A 23,877-nucleotide genomic window follows, 5' to 3' on the forward strand; every position below is an offset into this window, starting at 1 on the left:
ACATACTAGGGAACATAGCTACAGTACATATATTGCTGCTCTCCATAAGTATTGTTTTCTAGAGCAATGACATTCTGTGTAACTTTGAAGATAATTTCAACCTCTATGTTACATTTGAAATAATAGATTTTTGTTTTCCTCCCCTTCAGTTATAGAGTCAATATGGCACTGTTCTAGCTCTGTTTGGTAATGGTAACGTTGGAGCTTATAGTCATAGGTAAAGGGTCCCATGTTTGATATCTTTAAACACTTGCAGCATATCAAGAGCAATAAGAATTATTTAATTGAGAATATTGATTTATTAATGTGTTTTCTGAGCGTAGATCTTTTAATTATAAATTTCAACTGTGCAGTTGTGTGTATTTTAAATTTGTTTGAATATAACTGTTTGATATTTATTACAGGGACGCCTACCAAACCAGACAAATAAAACCTTTCAAACTGCTGGCTCAAAATGATCCAATTACAACCATAGGAAAACAGAAATGTACATTTGATCCTAAATATGGTAAGATTAGAATAAAATTTAAAATGGAAATGGGGAATTTGTCAAAGAGACAGACCAGACCAAAGAGCAGAAAACAGCATTTATAAAATTGAGAATGGAAATGGGGAATGTGTCAAAGAGACAACAACCTGACCATAGAGAAGACAACAGATTAGAATTTTTGTCGATGCTTCATACAGAGAAGAAGTATATTTCATACAACAAACATCATGTACAAGATCTAGTTTGTCATGTTTGTAGTCAAATTTGAGTTCATATGAATTGCTCCAGGAACGTCTTGGGTAAACAAAAAGAAACATCTGTTATTTTAGATTAAATTTTACTCAAAATATCACCTGCAAACTACCATATCAAGTCTAAAAGCCTGAGAGTTTGATTTTGTTATCATCCTAAGCAAATAATGGACTTACGGTTCCCTCTCTTAAATTCATATTATTTACAGACCATAAATTTTCCAATTAAACAACACAAGATCTAGTACCTGTCGGTGATCATATGTCTTATTTCATTAAAACGTTATACTGTTGGTAAAGGTTAAATGTTAAAGTGAATGTTAAACGCTTCGATTACATTTGAAAAAGAAGGAGAACGATTTTGATTTACCGGTAATATACCATTAGTAGCAGATAAGTGGCTTTATTTGAAATTTTATACAATGCAAGTACAACTGACATTAAATTGTTTTATTGGATTTATACAGTTTCAGCATTATAGTATTGGACAAACTACATTACCAAATACTCGATAATATGTGTTAATAGACTAATTTTAACTTGTATGCAAATTTGTCTCTCATTACTTGTTATCACACAAGTCTTGCAAAATTGCAGCAAAAATGAAAAAAAAATTGACATCAAGTTATAAGTGATTATTGCATGACGTCAGAAGGTTATACAAATCTAGATCTAGGGTCGTTCAGAGTGATTTCAGCTAAATACCTATTAGTGTTTAGTATATTTTTGTCTCAGTCTTTGGACTAGTTGTTGCAAAAGATTTTGGTGTAGACTGTTTTATAGTAGACAGCTATTTGCTAAGTAATTCTGACATAAATTCTATTCATACAGTTTCAGCCCTATAGTATCAGACAAACTTCATAACCAAATACTTGATAATATGTGATAATAGAACAATTTAGACTTTGATGCAAATTTCGTCTCACATTACTTGAAATCACAAGAGTATCGCAAAATTTGCATCACAAATAAAAATATTTGATATCAAATTATAAGTGATTATTGCATGACGTCAGAAGGTTATTCAAATCTAGATCTAGGGTCGTTCAGAGCGATTTCAGCTAAATTCCTACTAGTGTTTAGTATATGTTTGTCTCAATCTTTGGACTAGTTGTTGCAAAAGATTTTGGTGTAGACTGTTTTATAGTAGACAGTTATTTGCTAAGTAAGCCTGACATAAATTGTTGTTCTATTCTATTCATTCAATTTCAGCCTTATACTATCAGACAAACTTCATTACCCAATACTCGATAATATGTGTTAACCAATTTACACTTGTATGCACATGTTTCTGTCATTACTGAGTCACACAAGTTCTGCAAATTTGCTTCACAAACTATAAAAAAATCAAATTATAAGTGATTATTGTATGACCTCTGAAGGTTATATGGAGCTAGATCTTGGGTCACTCAGAGCAAATTCAATTAAATTGTTAAACACATCAATTAAACATAAGGTTAAAGCAAAAAACATCAAACATTTTTGATACAACTCTTTTTTTTTTTATCACAAACCTGAAATATTTTATAAGCAGAAGATCTGGAAAAGATATTTGTGAAAGAAACCATCTTTTGAGACTTTTTCTATCAGTGTACTCTACTAAGGTGCATTCTGAATATTTATTTCTATACATCAATAAGGAAACTACTATACTAAATTTTATTATTTATCATGCCTTTCAGTTTGTAAACTGAACATTTAAATAGATAAAAATAATTAAACTATTTCTAAATTGCCAAGAGTATATATTTGAAATTCATTTATGCATGGATCATCAATGGAATCAATGTTTTGTATGACCACAGATTTAAAATTTATCTAGAAATAAAACCAGAAACTCCTCCAGACATTGCAATTCATAAGATTCATTAGATATGGGACATAAATGCACATTGAATTCCTTAAAATAGTATACAAATGAAATTTGTTGCTAAATTGAGATAAATTTAATTTGAACTTAGCTTATTCAGTGGCGGATCCAGATATTTTCATAAGTGGGGGCCCACTGACTGACCTAAGAGGGGGCCCGCTCCAGTCACGCTTCAATGATTCCCTATATAAGCAACCAATTTTTTTCCCAAAAAGGGGGGGGCCCGGGCCCCCTGGGCCCCCCCTCTAAATCCGCCTCTGTTATTGTTTTGCAAGGATGGTAGCAAATTATTAAAAAAATAGTTTGTATTTATATTTGATAAGAAACACCTCATACATTAACATAGATTTGAGAATTGCATTATCATCTATAGAAATAGAGTTTTAATTTAATATAGCATGTCACTTATTGTCATCTTGTTTCTACCTCTTGTCCAAAAAGGAGAATCACCAGAGTCAGACTTTAGTTTTGTTTTGTTTAGTTTTGTTTGCATTCATTCATTCTTGAAAATATTTAATTTATCAGTGCCAGGTTGTCATTTGTTGCTGTATATCATATTTTGTTATTTGTCAATTATTTTGTATATAAGTGAGGCCTTTAGTTTTCTCATTTGGGTTGTTTTACTTTTCTCATTTAAGGTCCTTTTACAGCTGACTTGGCGTTATGAGTTATTGAAGGAGTATAGTGACCTATATTTGTTAATTTCTTTGTCATATATGGTCTCTTGTAGTACTGCAACTGACATCGAAAAAGACGCTTAGTTAACGAGTTTAATGGTCCGGAATAACACACGGCTGCAAATTGTTTTAAATGATAGAATAATATCTATATTTTAATTTCCGTCGGGTCGTAAAAAGTTTCTATGGTCACATTTTTGTATTTTATCCCTTTAATGGGGGTACCCCTCAATTTACGGTTTTGGGTAGTTACCTTAAAATCCAAAAATATATTTTTTGGTTAAATTTCCCGCTATTTTCGTAAATAATTTCTATGCACATATTATCAAGGATCATCGGAATGATGAAGACATAAATATAATACCATCTCCAAGTAAAACTTTCAAACTTAAAGTTGGCTGTTTTTTAGATAGAAATTTAACGCGTTTTTCATTGAAAACGAGTAAACATATGATTCAAAAATAGTATTTGACATTTGAGAGGAAAAAACATATTATTTCGATACTGCATGCAAATTTTGTTGGGCAAATTCCAAACAATTTTGTCAAAAACTCAAAAATAAAAACATCATTTGTACCTTTTTTAATTACGGAAATTTCCTATCCGTCAATCAGCTCCACCATTTATTTTTTCCTTCACCATCAATTTGATAGTTTCGATGTGATTATGTAGATTTGGTAGGAGAAGTTGATTTATTTTTGAGTGATTTGAATATATATAGTAGTTCTTTCGTGTATTTTCTGTAAATAAGTTATATTTTTGTTAATAAAATTTTGACTTTATATAAAAGTTAACCAAATCCTTCGGATAAGAGGTTTTTCCGGATAATAACTATAGTTGACATTGTGTGAAAATACATTGTATGTCAATGTTTAACCTCAGAGCAATTAACATGCATGCAAATGGTCGGGGGAAAGTACTATTGAAGATTCGCAGAGATTTGGTGTGTGACAAGGTGATGCTAAAACCAACTTCTCTTAATGTTCTGCTCTCAGTGGGCGAATCATCAGTGATGACTTGCACCAGAAGGCAAAATTGGTGCGTCTTTAAATTAGATTGATTGATTGATTGTTGTTTGTTTAACGTCCAGTGACAAATATGTCATGCATGTTCAGGACGAGAACAAGTTAACAATAAAAACAATAGGTAGGTTTTGTCATAATAGAGGCCATTCGGGATGATGATCGGGAAAATTTAGACTGCCACTGGAAAATGATGGTATATTGGATTGGGACAGAAATTTTCCATTGCAACATGCCACCTACGGACTCCTTAAAGAGTTGATGCAAGGGTTTTTAACGTGCAAAGAACTTGACACTCCCTTTACACGAGGCATCGGACTTAACGTCCCCACTCTGACCGGACGTGACTGCGAACTTGATACATCCCGCACAGCCAAACGGACACCCCACTTCGTTTTACTGCCGGTCGGAAGAAGACCAAGTGATCATGTTTCGTTTCCCCAGTCACACTTGGGGAACTTTAAATTAGAAACAACAGAAATCCATAAATGTGATCAAACTGATCGACGTGTATCTTCACAACCTGACACTTTTATACGATCTCGCGCTCAGTTTCTTCCTTGTAGTTTGGATATGAAAACAGGGTTTTTGTGTAAAAGACAAACCTTAAAAAAACCCAGAAAACTAAGCAATTCAGACACAGTGGGGCCAAGGGATATGAAATATAGAGTTTAGCTCTGAACTCAATTTAGGGGATGCCATATCTGCTGCAGGAAAATTGAAGTCTATGTTAAGACTTTCAGAATTACACCAACAAGGTGTGTCTGAAAATAACAAGGATACATTAAAAGAACAATTACTTCATCTTGCCACCAGTGCTCTTATGAGCTATGTTCTCGTTTTGATATTTCTATGGAAATGATGCCCGCATAGCTTGTTAATAGATATAGGAAGATGTGGTATGAGTGCCAATGATACAACACACCATCCAAGTCACAATTTATAAAAGTAAACCATTATAGGTCACGGTCCGGTCTTCAACACGGAGCCTAGGCTCAAAAGTTCATTTGTTAGTTAATTGATGAAAAATAACACAAAGGCGCTTCTGAACCGTATATTGTCCTTACAGATAACAAAAATTCGTAAATGTATGGCTATTACAAAATCAATCGTTTCAGTAGCAACATCCGCCCCATTACATTTGGGATTGGCAGTGCAGATACATCATGCATATGCATGTGGGAATATGGGTCACGAACATTGATCGAAACTTTGTACTCACATTTCCTTTGTGTTTCCTATGCAAAGGTAAGACTATATCTGACGAGTTTGACCGAATCATGGCGGTATTTACGCTCCATATAGCATTTGTACTCAAAAACTGTGTTTGCTTTGAACAAACTCTGTCCTGCGCCGAACTTGTTCTTAAAAAAAAGGGAAGTGTCTTGTAATGCTAATACGCGTACTGAATCCGCATATGATGACTAAGAGATTGCTTCATGTCCCTATTTTATGAATACTTGAGCTATTGTGTGTCGCTTTTAAAAGTTATATAAGGATCATGACTGATTTTGAATTACAACATTAGAAAATTGGCATTGCATTGTATAATTTTTCATCCTTCACATAAAAAATTAATGAGTTAACTTTTTTACCAGGATTATCCCACTAAAAAAAATGATTATGCACCAAACTGACTTTGTTTTACACTCAATTTTTTTTAAACCTCGCATTCGCCTCGGGTGACTATAGTATATTTTGTGTTATAACTGCTCTGTCCAGACTTTGCAAATACACAATATGTATTTATCTATAACTAGATTCTAATTTCACAAAATACACAACCTTTAAGATGCAAAATTAAAACCACTGTTTCAGCGCTTGAATTTTGTTTTTTTCAAAGATAGAAAAAATATTGAAACAATTTGATAAACTGGTGTTTTATACTTTAGAAAATAATTCTGTAATATACTACAGTGAAATACTATACACAATATGAAAGTTTATTGATGTGAAAAGGTCTAAGCCACTTTTTCTTTTGCTATGTCTTAAATGGAAAAAAATCAGAAGGTTCCAAATCAACGCCATTTTGTAATGGCAGCTTTTCATATAAGTAGTCAAATTTGTCGTTTTAACATCGTTTATAGCATATGCTTATGATTGAATCATTTTTGTAGCATTCTATTGAATAAATATCAGAATATTTCTCCTTTTTGTCCTTGTGGTTGAAATGATGATATTTTTAGGTCTGACCTTTGACCTCAATTTCACAAAATTGTGACCACTCTGGATTTTTACGACCCAACTTTTCTTATTATACACGTTTTCCTCTTTCCATCGATATATAATTTAGGTGTGTGTTCTTCCGGACCATTAAAGTTTTAAAAAATGAACTCTGGTTGCAGTACTATTGTGGAGTGTTACAAGTCTCATTGGCAATCATACCACATCATCTTTTATTTAAAATTATATTTATATGGATGTAAGAAGGTAGGAAAATAGATTTTCCTTTTAATAGAAAGGATTGTCATAGAATAGAAGGGTAAAAAATACAACCATGCCCTGTTTATTGTTTTTTCAAACATAAACAAACCTTTCTAATATATATCAATAGATACCATATTTTTAGACTGTAAATAAAACATTCTTGGTGTTATTCTGACATTTTTGTAGCAAATACATGAAATTAGATGTAAGTAATGGAAATTATACTGTGAAGAAATAGGAGAGGTGTTAATATATTTGTGATGAGTTTATTAATTTTGTATGTTTGATTTTTATACGACCGCAAATTTTGAAAAAATTTTCGTCGTATATTGCTATCACGTTGGCGTCGGCGTCGTCGTCGGCGTCGTCGTCGTCGTCGTCGTCCGGCGTCCGAATACTTTTAGTTTTCGCACTCTAACTTTAGTAAAAGTGAATGGAAATCTATGAAATTTTAACACAAGGTTTATGACCACAAAAGGAAGGTTGGTATTGATTTTGGGAGTTTTGGTCCCAACATTTTAGGAATTAGGGGCCAAAAAGGGCCCAAATAAGCATTTTCTTGGTTTTCGCACTATAACTTTAGTTAAAGTTAATAGAAATCTATGAAATTTTGACACAAGGTTTATGACCACAAAAGAACGGTTGGGATTGATTTTGGGAGTTTTGGTCTCAACAGTTTAGGAATTAGGGGCCAAAAAAGGGCCCAAATAAGCATTATTCTTGGTTTTCGCACAATAACATTAGTTTAAGTAAATAGAAATCAATGAAATTTAAACACAATGTTAATGACTACAAAAGGAAGGTTGGTATTGATTTTGGGAGTTTAGGTCCCAACAGTTTAGGAATTAGGGGCCAAAAAGGGACCCAAATAAGCATTTTTCTTGGTTTTCGCACCATAACGTTAGTATAAGTAAATAGAAATCTATGAAATTTAAACACAAGGTTTATGACCATAAGAGAAAGGTTGGGTTTGATTTTGGGAGTTTTGGTCCCAACATAATAAGGGGCCCAAAGGGTCCAAAATTAAACTTTTGTTTGATTTCATCAAAATTGAATAATTGGGGTTCTTTGATATGCTGAATCTAACTGTCATGACTGTGTATGTAGATTCTTAACTTTTGGTCCCGTTTTCAAATTGGTCTACATTAAGGTCCAAAGGGTCCAAAATTAAACTTAGTTTGATTTTGACAAAAAATGAATCAGTTAGGTTCTTTGATATGCTGAATCTAAAAATGTACTTAGATTCTTGATTATTGGCCCAGTTTTCAAGTTGGTCCAAATCGGGGTCCAAAATTAAACTTTGTTTGATTTCATCAAAAATTGAATAAATGGGGTTCTTTGATATACCAAATATAACTGTGTATGTAGATTCTTCATTTTTGGTCCTGTTTTCAAATTGGTCTACACTAAAGTCCAAAGGGTCCAAAATTAAACTTAGTCTGATTTTAACAAAAATTGAAATCTTGAAGTTCTTTGATATGCTGAATCCAAAAATGTACTTTGATTTTTTATTATGGGCCCAGTTTTCAAGTTGGTCCAAATCAGGATCTAAAATTATTATATTAAGTATTGTGCAATAGCAAGTCTTTTCAATTGCACAGTATTGCGCAATGGCAAGAAATATCTAATTGCACAATATTGTGAAATATCAAATTTTTTTTTAATTAGAGTTATCTTTCTTTGTCCAGAATAGTAAGCAAGAAATATCTAATTGCAAAATATTGTGCAATAGCAAGATTTTTTTTTAATTGGAGTTATCTTTCTTTGTCCAGAATCAACTTAAATCTTTGTTATATACAATATACAATGTATATTCACTTTTTACTACCAACTGATAAATTAAAATAATCTTTACCATTCAGTGATAACAAGCAGTTTTTTTACATCTTAATATTTTATGATGTATTTAAATGAGTAGTTATTGTTGCAAACTCCATTAGAAATTTTAATTGAGATTAGTTTTGGAATAAGGGAAAGGGGGATGTGATTAAAAAAATTGGGTTCAATTTTTCTCATTTGAAATTTCATAAATAAAAAAGAAAATTTCTTCAAACATTTTTTTGAGAGGATTAATATTCAACAGCATAGTGAATTGCTCTAAGAGAAACAAAAATTTTAAGTTCATTAGAACACATTCATTCTGTGTCAGAAACCTATGCTGTGTCAACTATTTAATCACAATCCAAATTTAGAGCTGAATCCAGCTTGAATGTTGTGTCCATACTTGCCCTAACCGTTCAGGGTTCAACCTCTGCGGTCGTATAAAGCTACGCCCTGCGGAGCATCTGGTTGTATATGCTGTTCAGGTGTAATTTGACTATTGAATCATGTGGAAGATCATGGAAGGACTTCTGTTCTGACCTAATTTTGAATTTTACACATGCCACTTTAACACAAGTTGTTCTGATAGATCATTTTCTATAATTGATGTGGTTTTCTGATCATATTTTAAAAGGAGAGCCAACAAAAATAACCTTAAAATAATAAACTGATCTTCTATGTCATTTGGTCTCTGGCAATCATACCACATCTTCTTATGTTTATATTTATTTTGAAAAACAAAACGGTATTTTACTAAATGTTTGATCAGGTTGTTACTGAATTAGGATTACATTGTACATGTATTAATATTTGGTAGGGTCACCATAGAACTGCTTTTATGACAATGTTTATTAGTTATTTGCATCACAGACACAGTGTATAGTAGACAAGTACATATCTAAAGACATAAAAGCACCAAGTGAACAACACTAAAGCTTTAAGAGTCTTAACAAAAATTAAAACAAATTTTAGATGTTTGAAGAAACCAGATATTTAAGGGTTGAAGTTTCTTTTTAATGAATGAACCTTAGGCTGAACTCATGTGTTATCCAATCCATCAAAGGTCAAATTAAAGCTTGATAAATATGTATTCAGATGAGTTTGAATTATTGAAATTACACAAAACTAATTGCTAATATCAAAACACTATTTCTATATTCTGCTGTTATAAATTTTTGAAAGAAATAAAAATCATACTTAGTTCTTTGTCTAATTCCTAGCTAAAGGGTCAAATCGTTGTATGTACATGTATAGATTATAAATTTGTTATTTTCATTTATATATTTTTTAGTGTATTGTCAACCTATTACAGATGAAAATAAAGTCATATCAGTTTTGGCTGTGAGTATGTTTATAACTTTAAGTAAGGTGCCTTAAATTACTAAAAGTTTAAAAGTTTTTTTGCAATAATTTTAGTTTTACATTTAATAAGCGTGACTGTTTTTTCACTATTGACTTGCTAAGCTTTTACCTCAAGAAGATATATTATGTTAAATCAGAAACTAATATTTTGTAAAATCTTTTTTTATATTTTAAATCCTCTTATATATCTGTGACATTGAACAGTAGACACTGAGTGCTTCAGTACTAGGTCAATTTGAAAGATATGTTTTAGTGTACTATGTTATAAGATAGAAAAAATGTAATTGAACTAAGGCAAATACACAAAAAAATGTTATGATCTAATTGCCAATAAGACAACTCTTCACAAGAGACCAAATGACACAGAAATTAACAACTAGAGGTCACTGTATGGCCTTCAACAATGAGGAAAGTCCATACTCTCAGTTGATGACAGCTAGTTCAAAGACAATATTAACAAATAATAAAAAAAATCATGTGTCTAAGACTAATTATCAATCAGTACACATACAACATCCAATGGATTTAGTGTAAAGATGCTATAAACAGTCAGAGAAACACATGACCTTGTGCAATGCCAACATCAACAGATTGTATGTCAATGAAATGGGATGTGTTTATACATCAACTTCCTGTTTACTATAAAGTTATAGTGGGGGTATCATTAGGGAGCAATAGGTAACAGTTCAACTTGTGATCGATTGATTATTGGTTGATATAGACTTATGATGTTTGACATTTCTGTTTTATCTCAAGAAAGGCAGACACATGCTTTAGTTCCCTCAAACAGTTTTGATTTACAATTGGTACAACTTGAAGTTTCCTTTATGTGTTACCCGTACATGAATGTTTTCATTTCATGCTCATTTAAAAAGAAGAAAAAAGATTGTTATTTCAATCTTGTCCTATCAATTTTTGTCAATTGTCAACTAAAAATTTTAAATGAAACCAGTCATCAGGGTTGAATGTGGTTAAAATTTCTTGTAAAAAAACATAATATTGTTTTTCCTTATTTATGACTAAAGCTTTGTTTTATTTTCAGATATTAACTTCATCAAAACAAGACTTCAAACCTGAATCTTTAAAACCAATATCAGAAAAGGTAAGTGATAACTGTAATTAAAATTTAATTTTGAAATAAATCACTATAGAACAGTATACACTATATTTATAAATCATCTGGGTTATTGAACCAAATGGCATATATGACCTTTTATATAAGCATCTGTCTTTTGTAAATTACAGAACTGTGAATATTTTATGTGGGGAAATTAAGAAGTATGAAAAACCAGATTTACATGAACATAAAGTTAAGTTAAACTCATGTTCAAATGAGTTTCAAATTTAAAGGTTAGGTTTGACATTTTGATTAGCATTAAAATGTCTTAATAAAATATTGTTATCAAATGATGTGTTCTTTGGCTAGACTTTTACTATTAAATACAAATAAAAATATTTTGTTCATGTGCTTCAAAAGTACATATGTAACAAAGAAGTTTTATATTAGACGATAAAGAGCATTTTTTTCTTTCTTTCAAATTACAGTAGAATGCATTTGGTGTGTAGGTGAAGTTAATATCATTGGTTAACTTGCTTGCTAGCTGAACCTTCAAGTCATTCTTGGGTTATGTTAACTACCCTCATTTAAGAGTAGATTAGTCCAATAGATAACCAATCTATCTGTCTGCACTCTGCAGGGATAGAACTTAAGACCTTGGCAATGGTAGCCCACAGCTTAAATTTTGTAGCCTACATATATAGTCCTATACAAGAAAAGCAAAAATTTCAGTAGCCCACACCAAATTTTAGGGGCCATTGGCATGTGGGCCCCTGCTAATTTCATACCCTGTGTCTGTAGAACTAGACTACTCTGAAAGGAGGGTAGTGTACCTAACCTTATAATGACTTCACGTTTCAGCTAACAAGCACGCTAACCACCAATTCTACCTTTACCTACACACTCATTGCATTATGCTGTAAAAGTTCTAAATAAAATGAATTTCAAAATAAGAAGTGAATTTTATTTTCTTTCAATCCCTAACCTATAATTACTAGGGATTTCAAGTTTGAATACTATATAGGACATCTAGAATTAATTTCAATGAAAATACAAAGAAGACTGCAACATTATGGTAATATAAATCACAGATTACAATACATTACTATGCAGCTGTCGAATAGCACTACAGGTATGTTATACAAATCTGAAAAAGTCATGAAAAATTTATAAATTATTGTTAAATATAGATAGCAGTGAAGATAAAATCAATCAGGATAATCAGAAATGTAATAACATTTACATCAATATTTTATCAATTATTCAATTGTGTAAAGGTTAGAAATCAAATAGCAGATTAAGTACAGAGTTATTAAGAGATTTGTATATTGTATTGTAATCTTGATTTATTTACACAAATACTTTAATCAGAGGATTATACTTTAGAATAGATGAGTTTGAATTTATGGATCCCACTTGAATGACTCAAAACTTCAAAGTTACTTGTCAGATTGAAAGAGCAGCTTGCACCTAAAGTTGGATTGCTTGTTTTATCTATCATTTCAAAAGGTCTTGAAATAATCATTAGCTAACTCTACCCTGAATCAATGGATCTCCACAAGAGTCAAAAACAGTTTGAACTTACCCAAAAAATATCATAGCATTACAAAGGAAAAAATAATAATCGAATAGTCAGTCTTTCTCTTTCTTTTGTCTAAAACATATCATTTTTGGCTGATATCTTTAGTATCATTAGCCTGATCCCAATGTAACCATTAAAGTCAAAAATAAAGGGAAAGGGAAAAAATGTTCTACTTTTGGAGGCAATAATTGGAAGGCAAAGGTCCCTGTGGCTGAAAAAAGATAATTTTTAGAAAATGATTTCCAGATGATAGCTTCAATTTCACTTGGTTGAATGGAATGAAAGTTATTCAGAGGAAAAATAAAGGAAGGAGAAGAACTTAATACATTTTGGTGTTGTAACAGTTCAAATGTCAAGGTCACAAAAAAATACAAAAATATGTAAAAAAAAAGGATTTGGGATGGTAACTTGAGTGTCTCTTTTTAGATTAGAATGAAAAATATACATATGGAAGATACAGAAAAATTGAGCGAGACTTTTTCTAGGGGGGGTGCAGGTTTAAATAGATTAAAGTACACTGTTAAATAGTAAAATAAGAAAAACTTTGGAAACGTAGAAAATGGTTCACCTATGTTAACTTGAGTTTTCTTTATACTATACACGAAACATTTACAGATGAATTATATATGAAAGGGAAAGTAGAGAAATGATTTTAATTCAAAGGTCAAGGTCAGTGACTGAAATTAGATTAGTGTTGTTCAATATGGTTTCTTGGCCGTAGTTTACTATGAATGAGGTGAAGAGATTAGCAATAAGAGTCATGTTTTTATATGCCCCTCCAAGCATAATAGTATTTAGAACTCTTGCAACAAAAGTTTTTTTCTCTGTAAATGTGCCAGTTTTCGACCTGTGTAGGTGTAAGTACTCAAGCAGACTGTAAGGAATTTGGGAAATAATCCAAGCTTTGCAAGGCAGCAAGGGCTACAGCCTACAACTCTCCAAACACATGAACAATATTAATTTCCCGTATCTGACAAAAAGTCCTGTAGAGTCAAAGAGACATCCTCTTTATAATTTTTTAGTACAATATGGATATAAACAAGGACATTTTCTCAACATATTGCTTCTGACTAAATGTTCCAATATTTTTACATCAATGTCAGACTCACATTGACATATAGTAATAAAAAATGCACTAAATGGAAGATCAATAAAAATATTCCTTTGAAGTAACATTGCAAACTTTAAGGACCCTATTTTCTTAAGATCAAACAATAACTTGACATTATAAAGCAAATTAAGTATGTAAAATAATCAATGAGATATTAAAAGTTTTTTACCTATTTATTTCAACAATTTAAAATAGATCAAGAAAGCGGGTCATGTAATATTTTTTTTCATTTAAATAAATTTAGTTGTCACTGTTACTTTACATAATAATTGTAATGTACCTTCATTTACAGTGTAATATGTTAAAAGACTTTAATTGATTTTAATTTCTGAATCTCTTTGATTGTTTTGGTTTAAAAAGAAAAAAGATTCTCATAAAATCTGTTGTTGCTATTGCTCTCAGAGAGATATATCTAAGAATTATTGTCCAGTAATTCGTTGTATGATAGAATACATTGTGATTGTTAATACAAGATGATAAGGTCTGTGTACAAATTATTGATCTCTAATGAAAACATCTCCAACATCTACAGACTCAATCAAAGGATAAATATTAGGATGTGTAGTCATTTCTTATGACGTACAACATTCCTAATGACCTACAATAGATTGATACAACTAAAAAAACTCTATGTTAAGAAGTTTGATCTGAAGTTTGATGTCTGTTGTTGAAATTTAAATATGTAAGCCTTTAAATAGATGGCCTTTCCTCAAATTTGTGTCCTATTTTAAATTGGGTCATAGACATCCCAGATTTTTAACTATTCTATTCAGCATGCACTGTGCTATTTGTTTACAGTCATAATTTTCAAAACATCTGTGATTAATCATTTTTGTAGTCAAAGACATCAATATGACTATACAAATGCAACAGTGTGTCAGTAGAATAGAAATGATGCGATTTTCTTAAAAACACAGTATCAAATAAAGCAACTATGAAAACAAGGAGACCAGTTTCATTTTGAAAACTATAAACAAATAATAATTCCGACACCTTTAACGATATTGGAAAATGTAGATGTTCAGGAAATGTAATAAAGTCCTGTTTTATACATATATGTTCACTTTTTAGCTCACCAGTCCTAAAAGAACAATAGTGTTGTATGTTTTATTTCTACTTATGGTTTTTACTTGCTGTCCTTGGTATTTAACCCTCTTGCTGCCGGAGGGACACATATGTCCAAACCGGCAGTGCCGGAGGGACACATATGTCCATGGATAAATTTATGCAAGCTTCTTATCAATGCTGTATCTCTTTCAATTAAAATACGGAAAAATAAACAGGGTTATGTTTTTCTCCAATTGGTCCCAAATGTAGTGGTCATCATGGTCATGTTGTCGTGACGTCATATATCGAATGACGTTGTTGTTTGGCATGTTACGTCACAGACGTTGAGCTGTCGTATTTTCCGGCATATGAAATGCAACCTTGAAAAACGGTCGGCAGCAAGAGGGTTAACTTTCACCTTTTTCATGTCACACCTACAATAGTAGAGAGGCATATGTTTCTAAGTATGTATCTTCTAATCTGTCTGTCCCATTATTGGCTTGCAGTTTTGGTCTGTTTTTGTTAGCATCATACATGCAATATAAAACCATAAACATTTAAAGCACCAATGAAATAATTTCTAAAGGGTTCAGTGATCAAGGGCCAATTGAAACAAGTTCCACACTGTGACATTAAGATATGATGAGTTTTCATTAGAACTGTCTATATTTGTAGTATGTTACAAGAACTTGACATTTCTGCAGAATCTATTGATTCGCCTGTTTTATCTGCTTTATGTCAATATTTTGGTTCAAATTATAACATTTAAAGGACAGAAAATCAATTTCTTCCTCCAATTTACAGTTGTCAACATTTAAATCTAGGTTTTATGTTTCTTTAAGATCTATAGGAGAAAGCAATCTCAGGTTTTGTCTTGGTTTATTTAATAATGTTATTGAAAAAACACTTAGTTTTTGTGCTGACTTAATTGTCCTTGTTTAGTTCTTCATACCTTCAATAAAATTGAAATGTGTTTGAAACTTAGATAACAATACATTTGATAATGTGTCCGCCGTATACTGGTTACTGGATAACCTTCTTATATCTTACTATGAAAGTTTTAGGTTATCAACTTTTAGAATTTGATTAATTTATGGAAAATGATGCAGTTTTTCACATAATGTGTAAAATGTCTTGGGCTTGAATCGTTTGCTTTAGTTTGCTTAATCACTTGAGCCAAAACAATAGAAATGTAAAAAGCCATTAATAGCAAGCAGTTGTTAAATTATTAAAAAAAAATCAACCTTCACAAAAAAGTTATTGATCTGAATTATCTGTGATACCATGAGTATGATGTTTTATGGTCTCTTTTTAGTAGAAAAACACCTGTTATCTCATTTCTTTAGTCTATACTTAGTTGAATCCAACTTCACAGTATGCTTATATTCAGATCTTCAATAGAAGTCGGATTTTTACTATGGCACCTATTCATGTTACGCTTTCAAGGTTGGCTATTGAGAGTCTAATGATGTTTGAAAATGAAAATCACAAATTTTAACCCAAATCAGTCAGATATATTTAAATTCATGTTTGAAAAAATAATTATCATAACATGTTCTATAGTGATGTATTTCTTCTCTCTCAATTAAAATTATAAATATTTAAAATGCTGATCTGTAATCCTAATTCACCATTTTGAAATTAAACTGTCTCTAGTTGAGAAATATTGTTATTTCACTAGTCTAGATTTAGAACAAGCAAATTGTATGAGCTGCCTGTGATAGATAGTAGGAGTCAGAACATAATGTGGTCTGTGTTTCTGTTTATTGTTTTGGCTGTTGTGTATCAGGTTAAAGCTTTGCCTTTGGTCAAATATCATATACCATGAAGTTGTGGTCACACCAACTTGAAATGTAATAGTAGTAACAAATGTTCGTTATGATGTTAATTTTTTGAAATATATGCCAAGTTAGGGTTTTTACCTAGATTTTCACATTTTACTGCAGAGTTCTTGAAATCTTTTTTCCCTGGTGTCAGATGATACTTGGAGAATATCTTCTGGTTCTCCTTATTATTTTTATCACAAAATACCAAAATTGTTTCAGTCCGTTTCCAACTTTTGGTGATAAAATCTTACAAACCACTACTTTTTGAGAACTCTGTTCTTGAACATGCAAAGGTGATAGTGCCAGTGGAGCATGATGTTCTTTGGACACATATTCTTGAAAAAAACAAAATTTAGGATCACATGCATTATAGTTTTAATGGCATTTTGACAACCTTTAAGTGTTTGTACATGTATTGATAGTAAATATATATCTATAAAGCCCTTATAAGGTTTCTCTTGTCTTAAGTACATGCTTCATGTTTTTCTCTTTTGATGCAATACTTTGATGATAAAAAATCATATATATATAATCAGACCAAATTGTACTACATATGGCTGACGTATATAAACACTTTGGCATTAATGTATCTCCTATAAAGATGCTATAAATTTTACTTGTATAATGGTATTTCATATCCTTTTAAGAGTATGAATTTCATTTATAGTGCATTTTCATCAGAGATCAACTATTTCTGTGGGACTGCAAATCATTATAAAACGATAAATATAAATTTATAACGGATATGTTCCATTTACTTTTACATCTTAACAATGAAACATTTACAAATAAAATTTGAATTTTCTTCTTGGGGGAAAGATGTACAGTGCATGCATTGTATAGTAGGTACAAAAAATTAATTCCACATCCTGATTTGTTATATATATAGTAAGATTATTGTCAAAAATAAAATTTGATATGTATTTTTATTTATGGCAATTTTGATTGCATGCTTATTGATAATATAAAATAAAAAATGGGGTTAACACTCTAATTTGGCATTAAAATTAGAAAGATCATATTTTCTCAAATTATCCTGACATAGTGCCATACAGGGGTATTTGGTAATAGAGAGAAAATAGGGACATAGAAGTCTCTGAACACAGTAGCTCCCTTGCAGCTTTCGTAAGTTAGGGCAAAATTGATTACATATCAGCTGAAATAAATTTAGGACAAATAGATAGTAAAGGTAAGCCAAAAAACACATTATTAAACAGGCACTGTTGATTATGTGTTTTTGGCATTACCTATACTTTTACAATATTGGCATCACCAATACTTCTTATTTGCCATACTGCAGGTGTCATTGATTGAACCATTAACTTGTGGATAAAAACACAATTTTACAATATTTTTTATAACATTTCTTGCAGTCAAGTGGGAAGTCTGAATATGATTGAATATTCTTCTTGTTCCTGTGAGTAACAATTGTAACTAAACGAAAACAGTTTCCATTTCCTGAATGACAACACTGATTACAATACAAAATGATTTGTTCTATTGATTCCTTTGTAATAATGTTGAAGTTCAATAAATATAGTGTGATAAAATGATAGAGATTATATTCCCAACAAAAATCATTTTCTATAGCTTTATGACATTTGATGTTGTGTAATTTTGGATACTGTTCAATATTTATCTTGTGATTGTGCAGCAAACTATTGATGCTTTAATTAGAACTTGATATTGCATTTTCTTACATTTATTTTTTGAAAAAAAAGCTTTGCTGTTTGATATAAAATACAGTTTGTAATTCAATATAGTTGAAATCACTAATTTGCTTATCATAGGGATCCATTTCCCTTTACAACCATTTCTTCTCATTTTTGTGTTTTGAGTAGAAACTATTCTAGATAGAAAGAAAACGAAATTTACCAAAAAAAATAGTCAAATTATGAACCACAATTAAGTCAACATTAGTTCATTTATAAGTTTTGAAGTTTTGTAAGACATCAATTTGCACATTATTATTTAGGGGCTGGCTGCGGCCCACCTTTGGGGCAGTATTTTCCTGTTGCATTGAAGACCCATTGGTGGCTTTAAGAAGTTTTCTGCACCTCGGTCAAGGTGTTGTCTCTTTGACATATTCTCCATCTGTTTTTGTTTTCTTAGATCATTCTGTAATAGTGTTTATATTGATGCATAAATGAGAGGTGATAATCGTACAATTTATGTGTAATCTAGCTTGAAGTATAGTGGGAAATATGATTACCATTGAATATTGTAACTAAACGAAAACAGTTTCCATTTCCTGAACGACAACACTGCTTACAATACAAAATGATTTTGTTCTATTGGTTCTTTTGTAATAATGTTGAAGTTCAATAAATATAGTGTGATAAAATGAAGAAGATTATATTCCCAACAAAAAACATTTTCTATAGCTTTATGACATTGTGTAATTCTGGACACATCAAATTGTTCAATATTTATCTTATTTGCTATCTAAGATAATTGTTAAGAAAACTATTGATATTTTAGTATCTTATCATACTTCTAAATTTCTTTGCCTTAATTAAATATTTATTTTTATATTATACATTTTTTGTTTATACATGTATATATATATTCATTCAAAAAATATTTGCCTTTAGGTATAAGATAGTTCAGGTATAGTTCATAGACATTGGCTGTCCACTAACGAGTTACAAAAGACCAGTGTTTTACTTAGTAATCAAGTGCGATAAAAATAATTATAGTCGTTACAAAGTAATGCTAGAGGCTTAGACTGGCTCTTGTCATTTATCCCTTCGGTTTTGTAAAGACGTGGTTCTATACCTTTGCTCTTCATCTTAACATATTTGTAAAGCCTCTGGGATTTGTCAAAAATAATCTCTTGCGTTGTTGTGGTCATTCACTGGCTGATACTGTACGTAAGGAAACTTATCCCGACATAATATCACATGATTGTACGAAGAAAATGTTCTATTAATTATTAAGTTAATTTTCTTAAACATTTGACATCGATTTCTGTGTAAAGCAGAGATCGTCCGACAGAGAAAACAATTGAAAGCATTTAAAAAGAGGATATTGCATATTTTGTAAAATTACCTTCAAATTAAAGATTGATCAGATAATTAAGTCTGATGGATATATGGTGTAAATTTAGTGAATTATTTATGTCTTTAAGAATGAGGGAATAACAATAAATGCATTTGTTTATTATTATTGAAATGTCACTTGAGCGAATAGCATCAATTTACGTTATCAAAAATTGATTTTGGTAAATCTACATTCTAGACAGTAAAATTATAATGAGCAACTATTGTCTTTTAATTTTATTATGGATAGTAAATTAATTCTCATCCCAGTTGGGAAGAATTCTGTTTAACAGAAAAATCCAATGTTGCAGCGAAAAGAGCTGATGGTTGTATAGATATATATCATGTAAAATACTTGTGTGCTAAGCTACTTGAAAAACTCATATTGGAATTGGATTGTATACCATGGAAACTATATTTCTTCCGTAGAATTTGTTGTCGTAATCCTGGCTTTGAGTTAATTATTTTTAGTGTGAAATAAAATATTGGAAAATTCCTTTTTCTGTTAAACATTTTAAGTGTACAGAGTAATTCTATATTTGTGACAACTGAGGATAATATAGGAATGGGAATTAAAGTGTAAACACTAAATGTAAGGATACCAAAAACTGATGAATGGATGTGATTCACACCTGTGGGATTAAGGTGTAAAAGTGAAGTGACTTTCACACCAGTGGGATTAAGGTGTAAAAGTGAAGTGACTTTCACACCAGATAATCAGTTAATAATGATGCATTCTTGTTTATCACAGCTTGTGGGGTGCTACAGAAGGCTGTGTCACACCAGGTCACTAGAACAGAATTCTACATCTAGTCCACCAGTTCAACTACAAACCAGTGCTTTAAAGGAAGCTATTATACAGCTCTGTGGTAAGTCACTTCCAAAATCTATAAAATAAAAATGGCTAAGACTTAGGACGCTTGGGGTCCTTCCTCACTGCTTGACAGAAGAGTCAGGGTGAATTCAACATGTGTATTGGGTGTAAAAATAATGCATTTGGGGATAGAATTATCATTTGACATCTGGCTGGAACTATTTATACATCCACAAATTGGTTAGACATTAATTTAATTTTGGGTCAGGATCTCAGGGAAAGAAAGACCTAGGTATTAATTCTGTTACTAGTAGTAATTTAATTTTCTCTCGTTAACACTTAGATTTAAATGAAGAATCTCAGAGGTCCAGAAATATTCCTGACCACCCTTCATCAATCAGGCAAATTTTGGGTCTAGTCAAATGGCCGACAATTTTTTTTTGAATTTTCTATGTGATCTTTATATCATGAAAGGCAAATTGAAATAACAAAATTTGCCTTACAAGATGTGCATAGATGCCAACCATTACGATTTTTCCGTAGTTTTTCCGATTTTGCGATAAAAACTACGCTATTACGGTCAAAGTCGAAAAGTTACGGATTCCCAATCATCGCCGTTCAATTTTGTAAAACGCGGATTTTTATCATTACATTTCCGTCCTGGTCCGGTATTTAGAAAACGCCAATGTAATGCTTCCGGTTTCTCTGGAGTTATCAACCTATTGTAGGGAACTAACTGACTTCCGAAGAGGCAAACTTGCATTTTATGAAGTAGCTTTCCCCCTTACTATACTTCTCCTTGACAAAACGAAAATGTACGAGTTGAGAACATCTGAACAATTAATAAATGGAATGCATACTACAGACAACATGTTGAACAACAAATTTTAGTGCACATCATTTTGCAACCACTCGTTGGTAATTTTTATTGGTAAATGCAAGTTTATGAATGATTACTGAAAACTTTTCAAAAATACGGAAAATTTGATAGTTTGTTACTGATTGTGTCAAAAGGGGTTGGCATCTATGGATGTGAGGCACAAATTTCAAACTTTCGAGAAGACCAAGTTCCATTCATTTACCACAAAAATGGTTCATAAATTTAAAAGAAAAATTACTTTGACCAAGTTCAAGAGGAATGATTCAGTATAAATAAGTGCAGTTCTAACCCTTTAAATCTTTTGTAGAAAGGTGTGTCTGGCTGGCTATTATGCCAAATTACTATATTTTTATATAAATTGAAAAATATATATGATATAGTACAAACTTGCACCACATAACCTTATTTCTCTTCCTCTAGTTCCGTAATTTCCATACAAAAAGAAATATTCAGATAGTACATTGTATTTCTAATGATAAAGATGAAACACAAAAAAATGTTCTGACTGATATATTTTTAATGTTTTTGATATAGTTGGCAAATTCTTGTTCTGATATTGCCAAAATCATTGTGTTAGCAAACACTCTATCCTAACAGCTCGATTTAGAGATCTGTTTATACATATGGTGATCATAAGATTTTCTGACGTCAGTGCCATTAATTGTTTATCTTTTTTTAATTCTTTTTATCAGTTGATTGATTATCAAGTGATATAATAAGATTGTAGTTTATACAAGATTTATGTGGAATCTCTCCCCCCTCCCCCTAACCAAATAAAAAAAAAATCATAATAAAATCTTATCTTTGATATAAATCATATGCACTAGAGTTCTATTTACTTTTGTGTTACTAGTAATAAATCTCAATTACTCTTTAAACATTCTACCTTGAAAAGCGTACTGCTTAAGATAGCTATGAATTAAACAAACAAATAGTTACAGAACTGTGTCACTCTTATTGCAGTTTTCTTTAATAAATGGAATTAGAGAAAACAGAAAAGGATCAGTTTTAAAAAAGATACATTGAAATTAGTAATGGAGATTATAGATCTTTAACAAACAATTTTTATCAAACCTTCTTTAATTCTTATTTTTGGCAAGATCATATTGCCCTAACTATGTTCAAAGGTATATTTGTATGAAGAAGATTTCTAATCTTGGTTAGTGTTATTCTTATGATTGTAGTTCTTTAATATGTACTCTCAGTTCCAAAGATTAAATGAGGGATCATGAAAAGGAATGTATATAGAAATCAAAAGGCAAAATAAAAAACACACAGAAAAATAAAGAGAAAGCAACACAAACCCCAACAAAAAACAAGGATTGAACTGAAGTGTAGGCATTTCTGTTTCTGGTTCAGTAGTTTCCACCAGTTTTTTATGGCCCCACAACGAAGTTGACGGTGCCATATATACATACAGTTTTACCATTGTCCGGTGCCATATAGTTTTACCCTTTTTAGCTCACCTGGCCCGAAGGGCCAAGTGAGCTTTTCCCATCACTTGTCGTCCGTCGTCCGTCGTCGTCGTCGTCGTCCGTCGTCGTTAACTTTTACAAAAATCTTCTCCTCTGAAACTACTGGGCCAAATTAAACCAAACTTGGCCACAATCATTATTTGGGTATCTAGTTTAAAAAATGTGTGGCGTGACCCGGTCAACCAACCAAGATGGCCGCCATGGCTAAAAATAGAACATAGGGGAAAAATGCAGTTTTTGGCTTATAACTCAAAAACCAAAGTATTTAGAGCAAATCTGACATGGGGTAAAATTGTTTATCAGGTCAAGATCTTTCTGCTCTGAAATTTTCAGATGAATCCGACAACCCGTTGTTGGGTTGCTGCCCCTGAATTGGTAATTTTAGGGATTTTTTGCTGTTTTTGGTTATTATCTTGAATATTATTATAGATAGAGATAAACTGTAAACAGCAATAATGTTCAGCAAAGTTAGATTTACAAATAAGTCAAATGACCAAAATGGTCAGTTGACCCCTTCAGGAGTTATGGACCGTTATAGTCAATTTTTAACCGTTTTTCGTAAATCTTAGAAATCTTTTACAAAAATCTTCTCCTCTGAAACTACTGAGCCAAATTAATCCAAGCTTGGCCACAATCATCTTTAGGGTATGTAGTTTAAAAATGTGTGGCGTGACCCGGCCAACCAACCAAGATGGCTGCCATGGCTAAAAATAGGACATAGGGGTAAAATGCTGTTTTTGGCTTATAACTCAAAAACCAAAGCATTTAGAACAAATCTGACATGGGGTAAAATTGTTTATCAGGTCAATTTCTTTCAGCCCTCAAATTTTCAGATGAATCCGACAACCCGTTGTTGGGTTGCTGCCCCTGAATTGGTAATTTTAGGGAATTTTTGCTGTTTTTGGTTATTATCTTGAATATTATTATAGATAGAGATAAACTGTAAACAGCAATAATGTTCAGCAAAGTTAGATTTACAAATAGGTCAAACTGACCAAAATGGTCAGTTGACCCCTTTAGGAGTTATGGACCTTTATAGTCAATTTTTAACCGTTTTTCGTAAATCTTAGAAATCTTTTACCAAAATTTTCTCCTCTGAAACTACTGGGACAAATTAATCCAAG

The 23,877-nt window shown here is 31.5% G+C and overlaps 1 protein-coding gene across 10 annotated transcripts in view; it reads left to right on the forward strand.

Annotated features, from left to right (window-relative positions):
- The window catches only part of LOC139485571 (cGMP-dependent 3',5'-cyclic phosphodiesterase-like), a 114,429-nt gene that overhangs the window by 14,635 nt on the left and 75,917 nt on the right, over nt 1–23,877 (forward strand). For all 10 annotated transcript variants that reach the window (XR_011655341.1, XR_011655342.1, XM_071270160.1 and 7 more), the window contains 4 exons: nt 405–508; nt 9,850–9,899; nt 10,963–11,022; nt 20,336–20,453. Coding sequence is in view for 8 of the 10 variants with exons in the window: in XM_071270160.1 (XP_071126261.1) it covers nt 405–508; nt 9,850–9,899; nt 10,963–11,022; nt 20,336–20,453 (332 nt within the window). In the remaining 2 variants the exon portion in view is untranslated. The remainder of the gene's footprint in view (nt 1–404; nt 509–9,849; nt 9,900–10,962; nt 11,023–20,335; nt 20,454–23,877) is intronic.

This window comes from Mytilus edulis, chromosome 8 (genome assembly GCF_963676685.1).
Source record: "Mytilus edulis chromosome 8, xbMytEdul2.2, whole genome shotgun sequence".
Classification (NCBI taxonomy): Eukaryota; Metazoa; Mollusca; class Bivalvia; order Mytilida; family Mytilidae; genus Mytilus; species Mytilus edulis.